The following is an 18,831-nucleotide window of genomic DNA, read 5'->3' as shown; positions in this document are numbered from 1 at the left end:
TGAGGAGATCGGTACTCTACGCGATAACGATGGTGCATGGCGTGTGGAGGTGTCAACTTTACGTGGTGAGGTTGCCGCTCTACGTGAGATGATAGTATCGTTGCAGAATGAGGTTCATACTCTACGCAACGAGGTAAGTTTAAGATTTTCCATATTTAACTTAATGATAAATTTACTCGTAATTTCACTTAGATTAGCCATTTCACTTAGATTGCTTAGTAAATTTATTCGGTTGCTGCCAATTCTGCTAAACTGTGTATTCTTAACACTGTGAAATAGTATTTGTCTTTGTTTTGTCTTTTGGTTGAAAGTAAATTTGTTCGGTTGCTGCCAATTCTGCTAAACTGTGTATTCTTTAACACTGTGAAATAGTATTTGTCTTTGTTTTGTCTTTGGTTGAAAGTAAATTTGTTCAGTTGCTGCCAATTCTGCTAAACTGTGTATTCTTTAACACTGTGAAATAGTATTTGTCTTTGTTTTGTCTTTGGTTGAAAGTAAATTTGTTCGGTTGCTGCCAATTCTGCTAAACTGTGTATTCTATAACACTGTGAAATAGTATTTGTCTTTGTTTTGTCTTTTGGTTGAAAGTAAATTTGTTCGGTTGCTGCCAATTCTGCTAAACTGTGTATTCTTTAACACTGTGAAATAGTATTTGTCTTTGTTTTGTCTTTTGGTTGAAAGTAAATTTATCCATTCAAGTTTCAATTTGCAGAAGAAGAAATAGTTTACTTTCGCAACACGAAACTTAAAATCGCAACGCGAAACCAAAATCGCAACGCGAAATGAAAATCGCAACGACAGAATCGCAACGCGAAACCAAAATCGCAACGACAAGATCGCAACGCGAAACCAAAATCGCATTGCGATTTTCATTTCGCGTTGCGATTCTTTCGTTGCGATTTTCATTTCGCATTGCGATTCTGTCGTTGCGATTTTCATTTCGCGTTGCGATTTTGGTTTCGCGTTGCGATTTTAAGTTTCGTGTTGCGAAAGTAAACTATTTCTTCTTCTGCAAATTGAAACTTGAATGGATAAATTTACTTTCAACCAAAAGACAAAACAAAGACAAATACTAACTTCAGGGTATTAGTTGAAACATATTTTTCTTTGTTATCTGATGCATTTTGTGAACTATGATAGAATAATGACTTGGGTGAATACAATGCAAGTTTGAAACATATTTGTCTTTGTTTTCACTGTTTAAATATCATGTCTGTTTATTTACTGATTTTGTATTTAATTATTTAGCGGCCCGATAGAGTGGATGCTTTACGTCGGGTTATGCTTGCACGACGGAGTTCACGCATCAGACAGCGTGCACGTGCTATTAAGTCTCCGTACACCCCAATAGTGCGAAGACACCGCAAGAAGAAGCCCGACTCGCCTGTCATCCTCAAGAGTCCACTCCTATCGTTGAAGAGGCCCCCCTATCATTCCTCGAGAGTCCCCTCCCACCGTTCAAGAGGCCACTGTCATCATTGAAGAGGTCCCTCCCACCATTCAAGAGCCCGATTCACATGGCGTCATATGTAGGCTTCTTGAGAAACCCTCTGACGTGCCGGACATGATGGATTCAAGTTGGCTCTTGTATGAGTTACCGGCCAGTACCATACCGGTATCTGAAGAGGAGAGGGAACAACTACCGGACACAATTCTGGATAACACCCTTTGGGCTAAGACCGCTGTTGATTTTTATCTACATGAGCGGAGCCAGGGGTGTTTCACTGACATATGCAAGCTCACCGATGATATCTATTTGTTGCTTGATCGGTCTTGGTGGGGCGTATTATTAGGGGTCGAAGACAATGGCTATTTCGATGGGGGGGTAAGTCTTATATTTTTCTTATATTTCAATTTGATTAATTTTTTTTTTTAAATTTATGTAAGTCACTAAATATGCTTTTTTTGTAAAACAGCATATCGATGCGTGGGTGACACGTCTTCTAATAATAAGAAAACTTAAGAAAAATAAAAATATACGATATACAATTATGCCGACGTCTTTTCACGCCGTTCACTTGAAGAATGCACGAAATGAATCATTTGATTTGGGCAATGGACAAGCTAACTTATCCTGCATGGTGGGAGGTCGATAAGGTTAGTATTTATTTAGATTGAGTTTAAAGGTTTTATGAAATAAGTGCGCAAATGAATGAATTATTACTTATGATTGCAGGTGTTTATCCCTGTTTTGGAACGTAAACATGGATTCTCGTCGAGCTTCAGCTCCCATCCCTTAAGACAATAGTGTATGACAGCATGATAAATTACATATCATTGGCTGATTTAAGAGATGTTATTAAGGGATGGAGCTCTCATTTGGCTAAATTCTTGGATGCGATCAATTATTGGACTCGTTCTGGAAACAAGAAGCCAAAGAAGCTCATATTACAGTTTATTAGACGAGACCGCGCCACAACAAACGAGCGGAGCCAGAGGAGATTGTGGTCCTCTCGTATGCTTGGCGTTGGAGCGTTTGACGACGGGAAGCATCAAGTATCTACCTCCACCGATAGAGATAAAGCTGCAGTAGGCTTGTGGTTTCAGCATTATATGGCTAAATCGATATATACGAGACGCTGCTACCTGCATCCGCGTTATAAAAAGTCCATAAACAATTGGTAAGTTTATATACTTTGGTTGAAAATGTTTGGTTAAGTACCTAGAATTCAATAATTTGCTGTTTGTAGGTTTTAGATGTGTAGAAAGTGTTGTTTGAACAAATGTTTGGTTTCTGCAGGTTAATCTCAGAAGTGAACTGCGTGAAAATGATGTCGAGCTGCAAAAGTTGATTCAATAGTTTAATTGATTGTTTTTTGATTGTTTAATTGATTTGTAAAAGTTGATTCAATAGTAGATGATCGGAAATAAGAATTATTGCTTATTTTTTTATTGTTTAATTGATTTGTAAGATGATTTGTAAAAGTTGATTTGTGTAATTGATGCGAAATAATTCTTATTTGTGCTTGTTTAATTGATTGAAATGTAATGGTTGATTTTGTTGATTTCAATCTGCATTATGTTGAAGGCAAAATTGACTATCGCAATGCGAAATGAAAATCGCAATGCGAAATGAAATCGCAACGAGAGAATCGCAATGCGAAATGAAAATCGCAATGCGGAAATGAAAATCGCAATGGGAGAATCACAATGCGATTTTAATTTCGCATTGCGATTATCTCGTTGCGATTTTCATTTCGCATTGCGATTTTCATTTCGCATTGCGATTCTCTCGTTGCGATTTCATTTCGCATTGCGATTCTCTCGTTGCGATTTTCATTTCCGCATTGCGAAATGTAATGGTTGATTTTGTTGATTTCAATCTGCATTATGTTGAAGGCAAAATTGACTATCGCAATGCGAAATGAAAATCGCAATGCGAAATGAAAATCGCAACGAGAGAATCGCAATGCGAAATGAAAATCGCAATGCGGAAATGAAAATCGCACGAGAGAATCGCAATGCGATTTTCATTTCGCATTGCGATTCTCTCGTTGCGATTGTAATTTCCGTGTTGCGATAGTCAAATGCATGCCTAATAGTGATAACACTGAATAACAAGAGTTGGTTAAGTCAAATGGTGGCCTGAGTCATTAATTCAACTGAAAATGTTAAAAGTTCACACATAAAATCCACATAATACAACGTTTGCATTTAAAAATCACCTAAGTTAACAGTCCCAAAAGGTGAAGCCAATTGTGATTGGGATTTTAAAGATGGTTGCCTTTTGCTTGACACCATATGAGCTTGGATTTTGATGAGGATCCATATTTTGGTAGAGGAAAAGATGATTTTGATGGCATTGGTGATCCACATGTCAACCTGTATGACCACTTTCCTTGCACCGACTACATGTCGATCTCTTCTTCTCTTCACCCTTAGACGGTATACGATCGTGACTTTTTGGTCGGCCAGGTAGCCTTCTGTCCATGGCTGGTGGCAAACTGTTTGTAAGTCATCTGGTATGTCCCACTCAGAAGGATGTGGAATAGGGTAGACAATCTCGGCATAAGTCTGTCGATAAACTTCTGTAGTGTAGCAATCCATAGCGTATGCGCTTGAATCATCTTGGTTTAAATGAAGAGCAACTTTTATAACATGGCCACACGGATAACCAGATGTTTGCCATTCATACAACTACACGTCTTTGCATTTAGATCGACTAGCCCATTTAAGTTATTATCCAGTACTTGAAACAAAGTGTTTGAACATGGTTCAACTCTCCATGACGTTGACTTCACAACACGTTTCGTTATCTTTTTTCAGTCCATGGTGTAACACGATGTTCCAATGTTCCTGTAAATTTAAATAAACAATACTTAGTAAAATATAAATATGAAGTTACGAATTCAAAGAAATAATACCTGCAGGTTTCTTTTCTTGTAGTACCACTGTTGAATAGAGGCTCGAAAAAACTCCATTAACATAGTAATGGGTAATTTCCGGGAATGACGACTTAGAGCGTTGATTGATTCTGCACTATTAGACGTCATGAAACCATATCTTGCTCCAAGTTGATGTACTCTTGACCATCTTTCAAACCCGACATCTTCTAGTGTTTGAGCACACTGAGGCAAAACACGTCTTAAACAATTTATATGCTTATGAAATCCACTTCCCGATAAGCTTTTACAGCCTTCCAGTATGTCCATTTGTGCTTTTTTATACCAGCAGACCTTGATTTTAGATTTCTATACAAATGAACACCACAAAGTCCATGAAAAGCATTGGGAAACACCTTCTAACAGCGTTGTCAATGAGTTTGCCCTATCGGATATGATTGTCAGATTGCTAATAGGACCTATGCAATCCCTAAGATGCCCATAAACCATGTCCATGAATCAGAGGTTTCAGATTTGCCAACCCCGTAAGCTATTGGCAATATCCCATTGTTAGCATCCATGGCTACTGCTAATAAGTTTACTCCAAGGTATCGACCTTTCAAATGTGCTCCGTCAACTATAATAACTGGGCGCATGCAAGTAATAAACGAACGAATCTACAAAATAATATACACAAGAAATATAATCATTTAAATGTGAAATGCATGTACTAACAAAAATGAGTCAACAAAATTATATTGATTTACTAACCGTAGCACCAATGGCGATAAACAGCAACTCAAAGCGTCCATCTCTATCTGTTTTGATATGAGTTACCGACCCAGGATTTTTCAGCTTTAAATTGTGACAATAAGCCGGCAGTTGGGCAAACGATGCTTCTGGCGACCCCCTCAACAATTCCAAGGCAAACATTTGGCTCTCCAAGCTTGAGAATATGATATACTAATCTTGAACCGAGCATTCATGTCAGTCATAATTTCATGTCCCGATATACCCTGCCATTCAAAAACATTAACTCAGCCAGAAAACCACCCAACACCTTTTTGTTTGCCTGTCTATGGTGAGGAAAAAAACTTGGGTTCTTGAACATGTATGTTTATCAATAAAGTCCTAACTTGAAACATTTTGCAATCTTTTATTCTCTTTGCAATCATACGCCACGTACAGTTTTTGTCAATCATACACTTGTTTCGAAACGATCTTGCTTGATTTGTTAACTTTTAGTTGATAGCCATCTTCCCACATTTCGTATACAAAGCTATCTTCAAGTCTTCCTTTGTATCAAAACAATCATCTTTCTTGACACGAATAACTTTTGTGTAACAATCAACTGCTTTCTTTGCCAACTCTTCTTCCGGTAACTGAAGTAATTCTGGCATATTCCAGTTATACTCCCGTGGCATTTTCTTTTCTTCGGGGACTTTTTCTTCTTCTTTTTCTTCTTCAGGATTATGAATTACAGAATGGATGTTCAACATGTTCATTCACAGTCGTAACTTCCTCCTCATTATCATCAACAACATCTTCCTCGGCACGGGTGTTTCATCATCAAAATTCGGGTATTGACCAATATGAAATCATTACACACATGGTCTGTTTCTTCTTCTGAAACATCATCAAATCCGTGTATTGACCAATATCAAAGTCCGGATATTGACCAAGACCAAATTTCGAATACTGACTAGTACTCACAATTTTTTCTGTTGGCTCATCATCGTCTAACTGGTCAATACGAAAACCGGAATTTGGTGCTGAAAGTTGATTGGGATTTGGATTAGAGAAAGGTTGTGGGTTTTGAGAAAACTTAGTTGATACTACCCGCTACTGACCCAACAATACTACTTCTAGGTTCAACAACATACATGTAACATCATCTTGTGAAACACTAATGTAAGCAATGAATCGTTCAACATCTTCATTGTCGGTTAACAAATAAACTTTACCATTTCTCTGATAAGATAGCCTAAATCCACTTAGGGGCTCTAAATTCAATTTATTTGAAACACGTAGCATTAGAGTTTCATAAGTTAACTTTTGTAAAGACAATTTTAGTTGAAGATTCATGGGTAAAGGCATATATTGTAAAACACCATGAACATTATCCCATGACCCTCCAAAACACAAATCTATCCAAACATGATCAACATTAGATGATTTCATGGTTGTAAATTAATTTACTAAACAGACGAGCTGCGAAACTAAAACCTGTTGCCGGATTGGGAAGGATGTCGTTGGATATAGGAACGGATGTCGCCGGAGAGAGTGATAGATGGAGATGGAATGAGTTGCGATTTAGGGATTTAGTTTATGATTTCAGTGTTATATACCCAAAATTTCAGTGTTGTGATTTACAGATTCTCGTTGCGATTTACGGATTATCGTTGCGATTTACAGATTCTCGTTGCGATTTACGGATTATCGTTGCGATTTACAGATTCTCGTTGCGATTTACGGATACGCGTTGCGATATACGGATACGCATTGCGATTTACCCATATGCGTTGCGATTTACGGATACGCGTTGCGATTTACGGATACGCGTTGCGATTTATGTGTTCGCGTTGCGATTTTCATATTCGCGTTGCGATTTTGGAAAATCGCAATGCGAATTTGTACTATCGCATTGCGATTTTCAAGAATCGCGTTGCGATTTTGGAAACTGATTTGCGATTCTGGGGATCGCGTTGCGATTTTTATTTCGCGTTGCGATTTTGTTGGTCATTTTGGCAAATCCAAAAAAAGTTGGTTAAAATCGTATATTATAACTTTTTTTTGGTCACTGAGGCGATTTTCTCTAGAAAAAAAGGGGTTGGAAGAGGATAGGTTAGATGGCCCAATCTTTTCTTCTGCGCAAATTATATTAATTTCAATTGTAGGATTTTTTTTAATTAATCACTCACGTTTTATCATTGACTGACTAATTTAGATCGATTAATTGATCGATTAATTCAGATAAAGTATTAATCTGATTTATTAATTTCATTTGTAATATTTTATTTATTTATTTATTACTTTTTAATATACTAAACCTCTTAATGAATTTATACGTTTTATTTTTTATTTCATTTAAAAAATTGAATTTTCAATTTTTTCATTAATGAAATTTGTGAGACTAGAGAAACTTTGTATTTTATTATTTCATTATGTGCTCAAACTTTTTTTTACTGAATATTTGCAACATATTTATGATTTATATTAGGCTTAACGATTAATTTTATCCTTATAATAAACTCAAATTAATAATATTGTTCTTATTTTTAATTACATTAATTTAATTCTCAAATTCATTAAATTGCATCAATCTTTTAATTTTGATTGATAAAATTGTTTTGAGCGTTTTAGTACTAACATGATAATTAACTGTATTAACATAGTGATCCACGGTACAAATATAATAGATGAACTCAATTAATATTTTATCGAGTTTTTGGATACATGTATTAATCGAATATTGAGGCTTATACATGATCTGTGTACACGTATTATATAACAGACAGAATACTTGGCCTGTGAACTTTATTTTTTTTAACTTTATTTTTCTTAAAAAATATCTTCTTTTTTTATTGAATCGATAGTCAACAAATAAGATATCATAAGTAGATTTTTTTAGGATAGTTATGTTATGTAATAATTAATTTAAGGTTAATTTAATACGAATTTCAATTTAAAATGTTATTATGTTTATTATACAAATTTATAACACTTTTTATTAAAACTGAAAATATTATATTACGGTAGTTTTAGTATTTACAATCGAAAAAGTTATAAATTTTTGACATTTTCAATTGTAACAAAAAATATTATAGAGAAAAATAATATTTTCAATTCAACTAAAAAAAATTACATTTTTAATAACATTTTCGATTACAATACATTTTTATCATTTTTTAGGTTTACATTAATAAGTTGTGTTTTAAGCTCTCCCTATTTCTAAATGGAATATTCGATTTAAAATGCCTTTAAATCATAATTATACAGTTTCAGAAAAAAGTAATAACAAAATAAAATCATAATTACACAAAGGCTTAATATCCAAATAAGTGTCTAAATTATACCCTTTTTACTCAAATTGGTGTTTACAGTTTCTTTTGGCCCATCCAGGTACCTAACGTTACAAACGTGACCACTTTAGGTGCACGAGACGTAACTATCGTTAGATTTTTTCGTTAAGTGACACCTGTCACAATATCGTAATTTTGAAATTTTTTTATTTATTTTAAAATATTAAACATATTTAAAATATTATTATATTTATTAAAATACCATAATTTCTTTTAAATTACAAAAAGCCTCAGAATCGCTAAAATCCCAAAATCCTAACACTAACCCGTCGCCTCCGCCCTTTTCGGCCACGACCACTGACATCGACATAATCCCTGCCATCAACCTAGTTATACGTCGCCGTAGTTGTCGTTGATTGGCCGTCAGAATCGCATGGGATCACAATTTTCATCATAGGGTTCGTGGGGTATAAAATGTCAAGTCGTCATCGATCGATCATGATTTCATAGGGGTTTTGGTCGTCGGGGGAGGTGAGGACAGGTGGAGCTTCGTTGACGGCAAAGGGCAGCGGTCGACGTGGGTTTAGGGGTTGAAATGAAGGTTTTCAAAGTTTTGAGGTTATTTCAAAATTTTTGTGTTTTCTTTTTAAAAATATATATAATTTTAACTTTTTAATTTTATATAAATTTTTTAAATTATCTGATTGTGACATGTATCATTTAACAGAGGAAATTAACGTCATTGATGGTCGGGGCACCTAAAATGATAACGTTTGTAACGTTAGAAATCTGAATGGATAAAAAAATAATGTAGGCACCTATTCGGAGAAAAAATATAGTTTGAGTACTTATTTAGGTATTAACTTTAGTCAAATTAAGAATAATCATCGTGGATACATCCTTATAATACTATTCAAAAGCTAAAAGTTTACAACCTTCAAAATTCATCCTTAATCACTTGCGAGCAAACCTAGCTCTCAAGATTGGCCTAAGTTTCACAGCAAATTCTGCAAACTTTTCCGGCTCAGGCAAGAGACCTTTCACGGCTTCATGAGACGATAAGCTACGAGTCCACCGGAGCAATGACGGTGTCTTGGCTTCGGTGAGTAGCTTGACGCCTGTAAACTTCTCGCTGAGCTCAATCAAGACCGAAATGGGACCGAGTGCAATGTCGAGGTAACCGATATCATCCCCACCAAAGAAAGCTTTCCCTTTGCTTAATTTCCTCAAGGCTCCCTCCAACACCACCACCCCTTCTTCTAGGATCACTATGCTGCCTTTTTGGCATCCTCCGACTCGGCGATCAACACCGCTATCAAGGTGGGAACCAACTATATCATATGTTTAGAATTTGTAAGTAAAAAAAATAAGCAAAGTGAAATCAACATATATTAAAAGAACAATAATTCGTTATAAATGTAGAAATTAGTAAAAGTACAAATACATGCTATTTTATATATATAAAAATCCAACGTATCCTAAAATATTATTTCAATATCCCTACATAACTCATTTATGCAACATAAATCACAAAAGTAACAAAGATTATAAAAGGATTATATAGTTTCAAAAAATTCTTTCTCGTAATTCTAAAGTCTACAATATACTATTTATAGAGTCAAATATTAGATTACCAAAAATTTTATTTCATAAGATTTTTTAACTAAATAAATTTAATCACAAAATAATCATCAACCAGTAGAATTACAATAAAATTTGATTTAATGTATAATTAAAATTTGAGTCAAATGTATAGCATCATATAAACATACTAAGATAAACTCGATAGTGAACATGTAAGACATAGTGATAAAATTAACCCCCAACATTTATCTAAATGGTCACTTGACCCTAATTTTTTTAGAGCATTTTAACCTCTCAACGTTTCACATTTTGATCAAAATAGCTGATGTTAGATATGACATCTCCTCATATGCTTAAGTGGTGACATATCACATTCAATGTCACCAAAGAAAACATGACACAACATGTATCATGTCAGCGACATATATTAACCATTAGCTAACTAACGGTTTCCATCAAACATGAGCTATTTAAACCAAAATTTAAAATGTTAAAAAAAGGATAAGTGACCATTTAAACAAATGTTGAAGACTAATTTTATCATTATAGCAACACGTAATAATAAACCTTATCGTTACTATGAACAAACCTTATCGTCGATATAGAAAGCCCAAAATCTAGACTCAGCACGTTCGTCAGCATCATAAGGAAGAATGGAAGGTGCAGTCGGCCAAACTTCATCAATATATTGAAGGATGATCAAAGACTCACAGATGGGGTTGTCGTCATGGATGAGAACCGGGATCTTCTTGTAAACGGGGTTTGATTTGAGGAGCAACTTGCTTTTAGGTTGTAATAGGTTTTCTTCGATGAAGTCGTGGTCTACGGATTTGAGTCGAAGGGCGATCCTCACCCTCGACGCAAATGGGCTTAGGCATGAACCTAAGAGCTTCACGTTACTCTCACCCATTGTTCTTTCCTCTTTCAAAACCACTAAAAAAAAGTGCATTTTACGTTATATGTATTTATAATTTTATATATGAGGGCTGGTTGACGATTAAGGGTTTTGACTATTAAGAGAGATTGATAAACATGGAAAATTCAAATCAGTGAAAGGTCCCCATGGCGTGCTTTGAAAAGATATAAGCTTTTTTTTTTTAATACGAACATATTTGATTATATCTACAAATGAATCATAACAGGAAATTAAACTATTAAAAGATCACTGACAATTATAATCATAATCGAGCATCGTGAGAAACTATCTTTCGATATAAATCAATACAAACTTTTGTATCATACGATGTTAGTGTATTTTCATCTCTACAGTTTTAAAATTATCAACATAATTTTTTGTAATATTGTTAATTTTTCGAGACAAATTAATTATGATCTTATTCTGTATTATATTTTTAAAAATATTTTAATATTAAAACTAAAAGATTAATTTTTCCGTCAAAAGTGTAAATTTAACAAAATTTATCGTCAATTCTTTATTTAAAAAAGGTAATATACACTAGAAGTTTATATAATTACATCGTTGTTTAAATCACATGTGAAATGGTAATATGGGTAAACTATTCAAATGATCACTTAGTTATGAGGTTGGTGTCGATATGACCATCATACTTTCAATTTTGACAATATGATCACATAATTATTTAAGTGGTTTCAATGTAGCCACATATCATTACAAAACAAACGGCGTAGCTGATGTGAATGTTATTGATTAGCGGTGAGTCAGAGGTCCACATCAACTACATCCATCATTTAAATATTTATGTGGTTATATTGTTAAAATTAAAGGTATGATGGTTATATCGACACCAACCTCATACTTAATTGATTTATCTTATTAATATATGTGTCCATTTTAAAAATATTTTGGATCTATTGCGTGGATGTTGTTAATGGGTTGAGAGGGAGTTATATCTACCAAGGAAAATCAATACATTGAATGGAGAAATAGGGTTTAGTGATAGAGAAAGAAAGACTAATGCCCACCAATAGAAATTTAGCATTCCTTCTTTCGAATTATGCATTTTAATTTGCCTGCAATGTTCGAAATTGATGAGTTATCTTTGTTTTGTATGCATTTCAATTGGGCGTTTTTATATTTTTGGGCAAACTACTCAAATGACCACCTAACTATAGGGTTGGTATCGATATGATCACCATACTTTCAATTTTCACGATATGACCATATAACTATTAAAGTGGTTTCAATATAAGCCACCTGCCGTTATAAAATAAACAGTGTAGCTGATGTGAACCTCTGACTCCTCGTTAGTCAATAACAACCACATCAATTACGTCGTTTGTTTATAACGGTAGGTGGCTATATTGAAACCACTTAAATTGTTATGTGATCATATTGCTAAAATTAAAAATATATTGGTCATATCGATACGAACCCCATAGTTAAGTGGTCATTTGAATAGTGTACCCTATATTTTTTTATTATAATATAACTATAGGTAAACTACAAATGGTAGTCACCCAACTTTGGCTTTGATTCTATTTTGGTCATATAACTTTAAAATATTCCATTTAGTAATCCAACTTTTTGAAATTTTAATCTCCACATCTTTTTTACTTGATACAATAACATATTTAGCTCTTAAAATTTACATATTATATCAAATTATTCATATTTTAAATAAATCAATAAATTTGACCTTCCATTTTATAAAGTCTATCAATAATCTTGTTTGGTTACTAAGAAAATAGAGGAATGTTTATACGCAATGTTGACCTTATCAGTTTCTTTATGTTATTGTTTCTATTTTTAAGAAAAAGAATGAATGGAAGTAATGATAAATTTACTCAAAATGTTAATGATTATAATGTATACCGTAAAAAATGTAAATTTACTCAAATATGAGTGACCAATTATATTTCCCATTAAAATTAATGATAAATTCTGACTTTTCTTCGTATAATGTTCAAATGTTTTTCTCTCCCACCATCTTATTGGAATCAAACAACCAAACGTGTCTGCCTCAAATTCTAGAAGCTTCCTGAAAATGATTTATATTTTAGTTTCTCATTTTTTATTTTTAAATATTTATTGATATCACATATAAATAGTTTTGGGTAAAGATTAATTTTATTTTATAATTCTACACGTTTATTCATCAAATTAATCAAATTAGAAAAATGTTTTGGTCACTTATATTATTGACTTATTAAATTTTTTTCATTTATATTACTGATAGTTATATTTTGGTGATTGGGTCGTTAACTCTTATTATTGATTTATTAAATTTTGATCATTTATGTTATCCAAAGTTTAGGAGTTGAAATGATATTTTATGTATAGAAAGGGTGCGCTTCTACTTTTGGCTAAGACCGTTGAGCTGCCTCCGCTTTGAGTGTTGATATATCTCCACTCACTAGCATAAGTGATGAGATGTCTTCCAACGAGGAGAAGCCTCTGCCCTCTAATTGAATAATCGTTGAGTTGTATCTGCACCTATATAATCGTGAGTTGTCTCCGAGGGTGTCGATTTGCCTTTACCTCGACTTACGACCACAAATCTACTCGATGGGTTGAGATGTATTTGCTTCGGTGTTGAGATGTCTTTTACTTTGATTTTACCATGACAAAGATACCCCATTTCTACCTGTCATGCATGATACACATTGAGATGCATTTGCATTATCGCAGATTGAGTGGTCTCCTCTACTTGATCAAAAGGTGTTGAGATACCTCACGCAAATTACAAGATTATGTTCTAAAATCGGTTAAAAGAGTCGAGAGCCTTCACTCTAACGAGTGTCGAGATGCCCTCACCTCAAAATCGTTGAAATGCCTCTAGAATTTCGATTGATGTAGGGACGCTTCGCACTCTCACTAGTTCAGCTTGGAGTTACCTCCAAGAGGGTTGAGTTGCCTCCTATTTGGACGAGGGCTTAGAAAACCCCCTCCATATCTCTTTCCATATCAACTTCATCACTGGTATCAGTGGTTGGTCAAAAGAGTTGAGATGCCTCAATTGCCCTTCATACCGTCGAGATACATACATCCTCATCCTTCGTGAGAGAAGTCTTCATTCGAGTGAGCTTACGCCTCTAGAGATATATTTTAGACTACTATCCTTCGTTTCCTAAAGTATTGAGATGTTCATATCTCTTTATTGGCATAAAGACACATCTATGTATTGAATTACCTCCTCTTTGATCAAGAGAGTTGAGATCTCTGAATGCAGTGATACCCTCTGCTAACTGTAAAATTGTAGAGTTGTCGCTATACCTAAAAAACACTAAGTTGCCTTCAAATTATCATTTACTATCCCACTCAAGGGTATTATGTTATGCTTAAGCATAAGTGTTGAGATACCTTTGCCAACTCAAAGATGATTTCACCTATCAACTGTGCTATTATAAAAAGGGAAATGAGTTTCCTCTATCCCGAGAATGAGAGCATACAAATGCATCCTCTATTGAACTAAATCGAGAGATGGTCATTATTTGTTCCACTCTGAGTCTCGAATCAAATCACTTTATGTCATTCCCTTAACCAAGAGGGACAATTATTATACCTCCAGAGAATATATTCAAAAATAACGTCTCTGCCAACGATTCATATGGAGTCCTATACTCCCTAGATGGAGACATCCCCACGATTGGACTTTTGACAACTCCATATATTTTACCAGCGAAGAGCCTGCTTCAACAACTATAATCATCTTGTTAAAATCAACATATAGATGGACATCGCCATCATAGGTTTGACACCAATCGTCCTATAATCACAATATTTATACCTCAAGGAAAGCCTAAAAAGAGGGGACTCTCTTCCTCTCCCTCCCTCTCACAACTCTGAGATCAATATTATTCTTCTCTCCTACGCCACATTTTTCTTTCTTTTCTCTCATAGAAAGCCACCTGCTAACAGTCGACCTTGCACTGACTGCACCTCTCCACCTGAATTAGAAGGGTCGAATCGCCAAAGGCTGACACAACACATTTTTTTCCATCAACAACATACAATATTGTAAAATTTAAGAACCAGTTTAAAATCTAACCAGTAATTAAATAATGTTTTGTGTAATTACTCATTTATCTTAGCAATTAACTACTACTAAAGAGGAAAGAAGAACGTTGCCTAATTTTTCTTTGCCCTAGTTTTTTTCTGTGTTGCTTGCTCTTTTTCTATATCATTGTTGGTTGGCGACGGTATCAGTTTTGATGTTGATTGTTTGGTGTCGCAATCACCACAAGTTTTCCTCTTTTTCCCTTATTTTTCTATATCACATATTTGTTTCTCTTTACTTTTTTTAATTTATAATAATTGTGTCTTTATAACACATTTTCGTATCTTTTTACACATTTTCGGTCTTTTTATCACCCTTAAATTTGGTAGTTTTAGTCATTCCTAAAGATTTTTTCATGTCAAATTAATTTATGAATTTGACAAATTTGATTAAATTAAATCATGATTTTTCTTCAAAGTTTTAAGGGATGTGTGTTGAGGGGGATCATTAAATCTTTTGGTAAAAATTAAATTCATCAAGTAGGTGTTGCTAAAATTTTTTTACTATTTCATCCGATCTAAATTAGTCGGTCAACAGATCGAATAGCAGTGATTAATTCAAAAAAATTAATTAACAATCTCCGAATATTCAGTAGATGACACCTGATTATCGTGATTAATTTCGAAATTAAGTTCACCCTCTAAACGGGAGTCAACTCTCTCAACGTTATTTTCTCTATACACAAAATTAAAAATTAAAATATTATTTAAAAGATTTTAAATTTCTAATCACTCGACATAACATACATTATTAAACACATCCGAGCCGTATGTCTCCAACTTTATATTTATTATATAAGACAATACTAAAAAAAGAAAACTAAAAGTAAGACATGAAATAGCAAAGCAACAATGTGCATAGGGTGACAACTTTGTCCCATCTCAACCAAGTCTTGCCTATGCACCCGTCACCCTTTTGTATCTCCGGGCTCTTTCCTTCCTCGCTTGAGCTTGAGCTTGAGCTTGCCGGACCTTCTACTGTCATCAACAATATTCAATACCAATATAATAATACTAATAATAATTACGTCAAAAATCACTGTCTTTTAAATGACTTTGATATATACGGTCGAAAAATAGACATCACCTCTTAAAATTAACATAAAAAATTTGAAATTGGTATAATTATAAAATTACTCCCAACGTCTGCACAAATGATTACTTTATCTCATAGTATTTTTTTGTTTTTGAAGTGTTTTATTCCAACGTTTTAATTTTCAATCAACAAATTTTGTTATTCGGAAGTTATTAGTTGACTAACAATCAACTTATGATGTTGATGTGATGATTTTCTCAATTGTTCGATTATTGACGCGATTAATGTTATGTTATCATTTATGGTGACATGATATATATTATGTCATCACTTTTGAGGACGATAACTTGTATATGAATTTTAACTTCAATCAGTAATCGAAAATACATTTAAAAGGTATATATTAAATACTTGAAATTAAACTGTCTAAATCATTTCGAGAAATTGTTAGCAAATAAATCCATTTACTGATTAAATCTTAAACCCTAAATCCAAAAATTATAAGGGTAGAAAATTTTTACCACTTCCACCGGGAGCAGCTGCAGGGCTTCCATCACCACCATTGGAAGTGGAATTCTTGGAAAGCTGATAGAAAATTTGGGCTTCTGGGGAATTGGGATCCATGTGCAAAAGCTCTGCGTGTTCATATTAATAAGAATATAACGGTTAAATTAAGATTTCAGTCCCTATACTTGATTGAAGTTTAAGATTTAGCCCGTAAATTTAAAAAGGTTAAAAATTAAATTCTATTAATTACTTTCTTAGATTAAAATTCCTAGACAAGTAATTGAAAAAGAGTATGATTTAATAGATCAATTTATAGTTGCTCTAACGAGATAAGATATTAGATCCCTTTTAAGTAAGATTAGAAATTCAAATTTTGACATACGTAATTCGGATTAATCAACTAATGAATCAGATATCGATGGTGTACGTACCAGGGCACTTGGAAACATTAGCAGGTGCATTGCAAACAGAAGGCAAGGTCAAGGCAAGAGTGACATTGAGGTTGAGACCAAGGTCAGGGTCATTCCTATACTTAATTATGACACACAAACACTTCTTGTTGTTCTTAAGAACCTGTTTCAGACCACCGCAACAATCCGGAGTCGGAGCTTTAGCCGTTCCCCCGACATAAGGCAAACATGTTGCCAGTCCGACGAGCTGCTGAGTGCACTCCTCTTTGTCCTTGTCTTCCCCCGAATCTGCCGTGATGCTGGCACCGCTGATAACAATCACCGCCAGTGTAGCCACCAGCAATATTCTAAGATTAAGACCTAATTCATTGTTGTTTAACATTATGAAACACACAATTATCAGTCACAAGCTGTCTGAAATCTCAACCGGTGTGGTTTTGGTTGGTTTTATATACACGTGTGTACAGGTATAGGGTAAACTACATTTTCAATCACTCAGCTTTGACCATATTCTTGTTTTAGTTATTGAAGTTTTTTTAAAAATTAATTTGATCACTTAACTTTCGAATAGTTTCATTTTTTTATCACTCGGCCATTAAATCATAAACAACATAGTGACGTAGTCTGTTTATTTATTTATTTTTTGTTGACATATGTTGTTTTATGCTACAGATAAGTCATCTTATTTTTTTCATTTCGATATCTTCCCAACAACATTAAAATTCTTAGAGTCCAACTCGTCTCATGTTTTCGTCGACACTATTGTTCTTCATTATTTTCTTTGACCACTTCAAATATCAACGAACTCACTTCATCGTCCCTAACACTCTATCAATTTATATTTTACCAAAATCTCTTTAAAACTTATGAAACTTCAACCCAAAACCGAAGAAAAACAACTCTAATCTACAATCTACATTATCTGGTAACCATGAAATCAATATATATTGCTCATTCCCTCCTTTTCCATCTTCCCACCATTAGGATTTGAAAAAAAAAAGATGCTCCAGAGTTAGAAAATTAAAGAAAATCCTAAAAGCTAGGTTAAAATTTAGGAAAAAGATTCCAGGTGCAATTTCATAATTTTAAAAGAAAATTTTGGAGGCCTTGTAGAACTTTTAAAAGATAGCGGCTTTATCATAACGTGGTTAAACAATTAATGGCAGAGTGCTTAAAACGAAGTAATGTCAAAGTTGAATAATTAAATTAAACAAATTTAAAGCTTTAGTGACCAAAACAAGAATATGGTCATAGTTGAGTGGTAAAAACTTAGAATTTACCTATATATATATATATGTATAGTGGAATGTAGTAGTTGAGGTTGAGCGTGGAGGGGAACTAGCTGAAGTGGTTGGCTGGGTTTTCTTCTACATTTCATGATTTTGAGTTGTAATGATTAAAGTGGCAGCTCCATTGCACTTTCGAATGTTCTTTCTTTTGTTTATATTGTCTTTATATAAAGTTGAGGCCTTTCTAGTTCTAACTTCTAAGGGTGATGGGAACAGGGTTGGTGAGTCGTCCAACCGGTAATGTCACGCCACTTGTCACTGTTCGAACCGTTAATTGGTCTAAATGTTACATTTAACAGGTTAATTAACTGAACCGTTAATGTTAAACGATTTCGGTTAATTGAACCGTTAAAAATTATTGTTAACGATTAAAGTTACGGTTATGAAATTTGATAAAAAAAATAACCAACAGTTAACCGTTAATAAATTAAATTTATAATTATATTGAGAGATGTACATACTTACACTGATGTAAGTATGTGTTAAATGTTACACTTTTTTATTTTATTCATTTACAACGGTGTAAGTATGTGTTAAATGTTACACTTTTTTATTTTATTCATTTACAACGGTGTAAGTATGTGTTAAGTGCTACACATATACTTGTATGAATTATGAAATTTTAAAATGTTTATGTTGTGTTATTTTTAAAAAATAATTGTATTAAGTTAACTGTAGGTTAA

The 18,831-nt window shown here is 33.8% G+C and overlaps 1 protein-coding gene and 1 pseudogene across 1 annotated transcript; both read right to left on the bottom strand.

The window, feature by feature from the left end:
- Nucleotides 1–9,294: 9,294 nt before the first annotated feature.
- On the bottom strand, nt 9,295–10,852 carry LOC120170296 (annotated as a pseudogene).
- Nucleotides 10,853–14,744: 3,892 nt separating this feature from the next.
- Nucleotides 14,745–17,255, bottom strand: LOC120170366 (non-specific lipid transfer protein GPI-anchored 13-like). Its single transcript, XM_039178321.1, has 4 exons — nt 16,881–17,255; nt 16,464–16,577; nt 15,812–15,884; nt 14,745–14,826 (listed from the first exon to the last, which is right to left on the bottom strand). Exons 1-4 carry the CDS (start codon nt 17,239–17,241, stop codon nt 14,745–14,747), a joined length of 630 nt encoding a protein of 209 aa, XP_039034252.1. The 5' UTR covers nt 17,242–17,255.
- Nucleotides 17,256–18,831: the final 1,576 nt, after the last annotated feature.

Source organism: Hibiscus syriacus, unplaced genomic scaffold (assembly GCF_006381635.1).
Source record: "Hibiscus syriacus cultivar Baekdansim isolate YM2019G1 unplaced genomic scaffold, ASM638163v2 tig00111779_pilon, whole genome shotgun sequence".
NCBI classification, from domain to species: domain Eukaryota; kingdom Viridiplantae; phylum Streptophyta; class Magnoliopsida; order Malvales; family Malvaceae; genus Hibiscus; species Hibiscus syriacus.
This window is presented reverse-complemented; position numbering and strand designations above follow the sequence as displayed.